This window comes from Cyprinodon variegatus, unplaced genomic scaffold, assembly GCF_000732505.1.
Source record: "Cyprinodon variegatus isolate N-32 unplaced genomic scaffold, C_variegatus-1.0 Scaffold960, whole genome shotgun sequence".
In the NCBI taxonomy this organism is placed as follows: domain Eukaryota; kingdom Metazoa; phylum Chordata; class Actinopteri; order Cyprinodontiformes; family Cyprinodontidae; genus Cyprinodon; species Cyprinodon variegatus.
In genome coordinates this window covers 206469-209169 of record NW_015151413.1, presented here as the reverse complement: position 1 = coordinate 209169, position 2701 = coordinate 206469, and the positions used below count along the sequence as shown (strand labels likewise).

Here is a 2701-nt window from a genome sequence, read left to right as displayed (position 1 = left end):
AGCTAATACGTCTGTCACATAATAACCAGTGGGTCGGACCAACGCCTCGCCAGCAGTGTTTTTTGGGCAGGACATGTAGGAATGACGGCAGTCAGCAGATTACAAACATGGCTACCCTGGAGGACTCACCTGTCCACACCGCAATCGGATTTAGTTAAAATAGTGATAATTTCTCTTTAAAAGAAGAGCAAAGACAAGCGGTTTGTGCATTTGTAGATGGGAAAGATGTCTGTGCTTTTCTTCCGACACAATTTGGAAAAAGTTTGATTTATCAGCTAACTCCACTAGTTTTGAAAACCATGCAAACGACTCCTACTGTGATCATAGTGTCTATATCGGTGGCTCTCATGGACGACCACGTTATGGAAGCAATTAATCTGGGGATTTCTGCTATGAAGGCTTAAAACGCCTTTAATGCACAAGTTTGTCTTGCAAATTCTACAAAAATTGTTGCACGATGACATGATGACTTCTCCATAAACATCTGTGGAGTGAAAAAAAGTTGAGATATGTCTGTTCTTAGTCTCACAGGCTCCAAACGAAGGTCATAAGAGATAAGACTTAGTTACACAGCCTCCTTCATGGCATTAAGGGGAGAACTGCTGGTTAGAGGAGATCCATCGGACCAGTGAAAGATATATTAACCGAACAGCAACGGCCTTGAAGAACTAAAGTTGTTTTGCTTCAATATTCGTCTGTGAGAAAGTTCTTTGTGTAGGGGTGGGATAGTTCCAATGGAAAGTGTGTGTGTTGGGACTTTTGTAAGGTATATCTATATCTCTCCATCTGAGGACGTTAATACATTCTAACCTTTTTTCTTGAAAGAAAATCTTGCCTCCTACGTCCATACATCCAATAATGGTCTACATTTCAGTAAACACGTCCAACCTGTCATTCCTGGCGCACGTCTGAAACGTCACCATTCGCTTCTACCATTGGCTGAAAGAATATTCCAAAAAAGTCCCAAAAAGTTCAAAAACAATCCACTGGACTTTGTTTCCAAGCTTGAAGATTCCCATCCAGGAAGGTTTTTCAATTCAAAATGTCATAAATAGCGTTGATAAAGCGTCCAGATTGATAAGGTAGATCATATCAATCTGGCTACTGTCAGGTTAGGAGGTCTGTGCTCAATCAGAGGGTTTAGTTCGTTGTTCTGTTGTTGAATATGTTTAAACACTAAAAGAGGAGAACTTACGCCCCAAGGGAAACACTGGATTTGACCTTTGATCTCATGATTGCTTGCTGGTAGAAAATATTCTGGAAAACAGGAGCATAAAACGTTATTTAATTTGCAGACAAACCAGCAGAGATTAGTTGGAATTTATTTCAGTGATTAATAATCAATCTAACGAAGCTACATGTTAAAACCTGTTAAAAACTTGAACTTACCATCCGCCTGTATTGGTCGAAGGTGATTTTCTGTGATTTAAGAACATAAAGACTATTTTACATCGTTATGAAATATGATACACTGCAAAACTACTGGAACCTCAAACTTCAGTTTTCATTAATGTGTTGGACCAGAAAAGGTAGAACTGATAACATGAAGGAGAGGAAAGAGAAGCACGGTTAGAAAAACCTCAAACAAAAACCTCCACGTCGTGGCCTGAATGTTTGCATCCGATCATGGAGAGACAGGGAGACTTTATGGTAGAGGGGTAAAAAGCTAACCTTAAACATGTCATAACCTGTTATTTAACATTTCTAATCCTTCAAAAGTCTCTTTAGATTGTTTAATCATTTTTAGAAAAAAATATATAATGGAGCTCATTCTGACTGTTTTTTAAATTCCTTTATTCTTGCGGGGTTTGGTAAACTAGGCTTTTCTGTATGTGCAGTCATTTTAATGTAGAGTTAGCAACATTAGCAGTTAGCCATGGTTCATTTACCATCAATTAGACAGTAGGAAATAAGTTACACAAACAGCAATTTTTCCTGATGGGCTGCAGGTGAGTGATAGCAAAGCAGTCTAATGTTGTCATGTTCATAACAGGTAGGGCTAATGTTAGCATAGTAATAGCAAGACAGCTAAGGAGGGCTAATGTTAGTGTGATGATAGCAAGGAGGGCTAACATTAGCATGGTGATAGCAAGGAGGGCTAACATTAGCATGGTGATAGCAAAGAGGGTTAATGTTAGCATCCTTCTATGACTGATGTAAATACAAATGGACCAAAGTCGAGCGTTCTAGTGGCTCACATTAAAAAACCTCCAGATTTTCTGGATATTTAACTGAAGCCCAAAATAAACAAACATTTTAACTGGAATAAAATCTAATTCCAGGTGACGACTGCTTTATGAAGGACTTAAAGGTTTGTCACAAACCGGGAAGAGAAACTTGATAGCACATGCAACTACAGACTGAACTCTGACATCAGAGGAACAGCATTAATCAATTTAACCTGTTTATATTCATTAATGTGAAAAACATCTGCTGATCATCAGGAAGTTGATCCAGTTCCTGCAGCTTGAAAGATGGGCTGGCAGCTAAAAATGTCTGAAGGAACTGAGGCGAGAAGGAGGCTAGACATCCCTCCTCTGGATCCAGGAAGGCAAACTCAAATCCTCCAGAGCTGCTAAGGCTGCAACCTTTAGATCTTTCCCTGGTTTTAAGCCCCCGTCACACCTTGATGATTTATCCAGCGTCTGCCTGACGTCCCAGATTCTCCTAAACGCTGGCAGATGCTGAACTTTCTATGGAT

The 2701-nt window shown here is 39.7% G+C and overlaps 1 protein-coding gene across 1 annotated transcript in view; it reads right to left on the bottom strand.

The window, feature by feature from the left end:
- Positions 1-2701, bottom strand: part of LOC107100321 (regulator of G-protein signaling 9-like) — a 30439-nt gene that overhangs the window by 8213 nt on the left and 19525 nt on the right. Inside the window, exon 7 of the mRNA XM_015398770.1 lies at positions 1390-1396. Within this exon, the coding sequence (XP_015254256.1) occupies positions 1390-1396 (7 nt within the window). The remainder of the gene's footprint in view (positions 1-1389; positions 1397-2701) is intronic.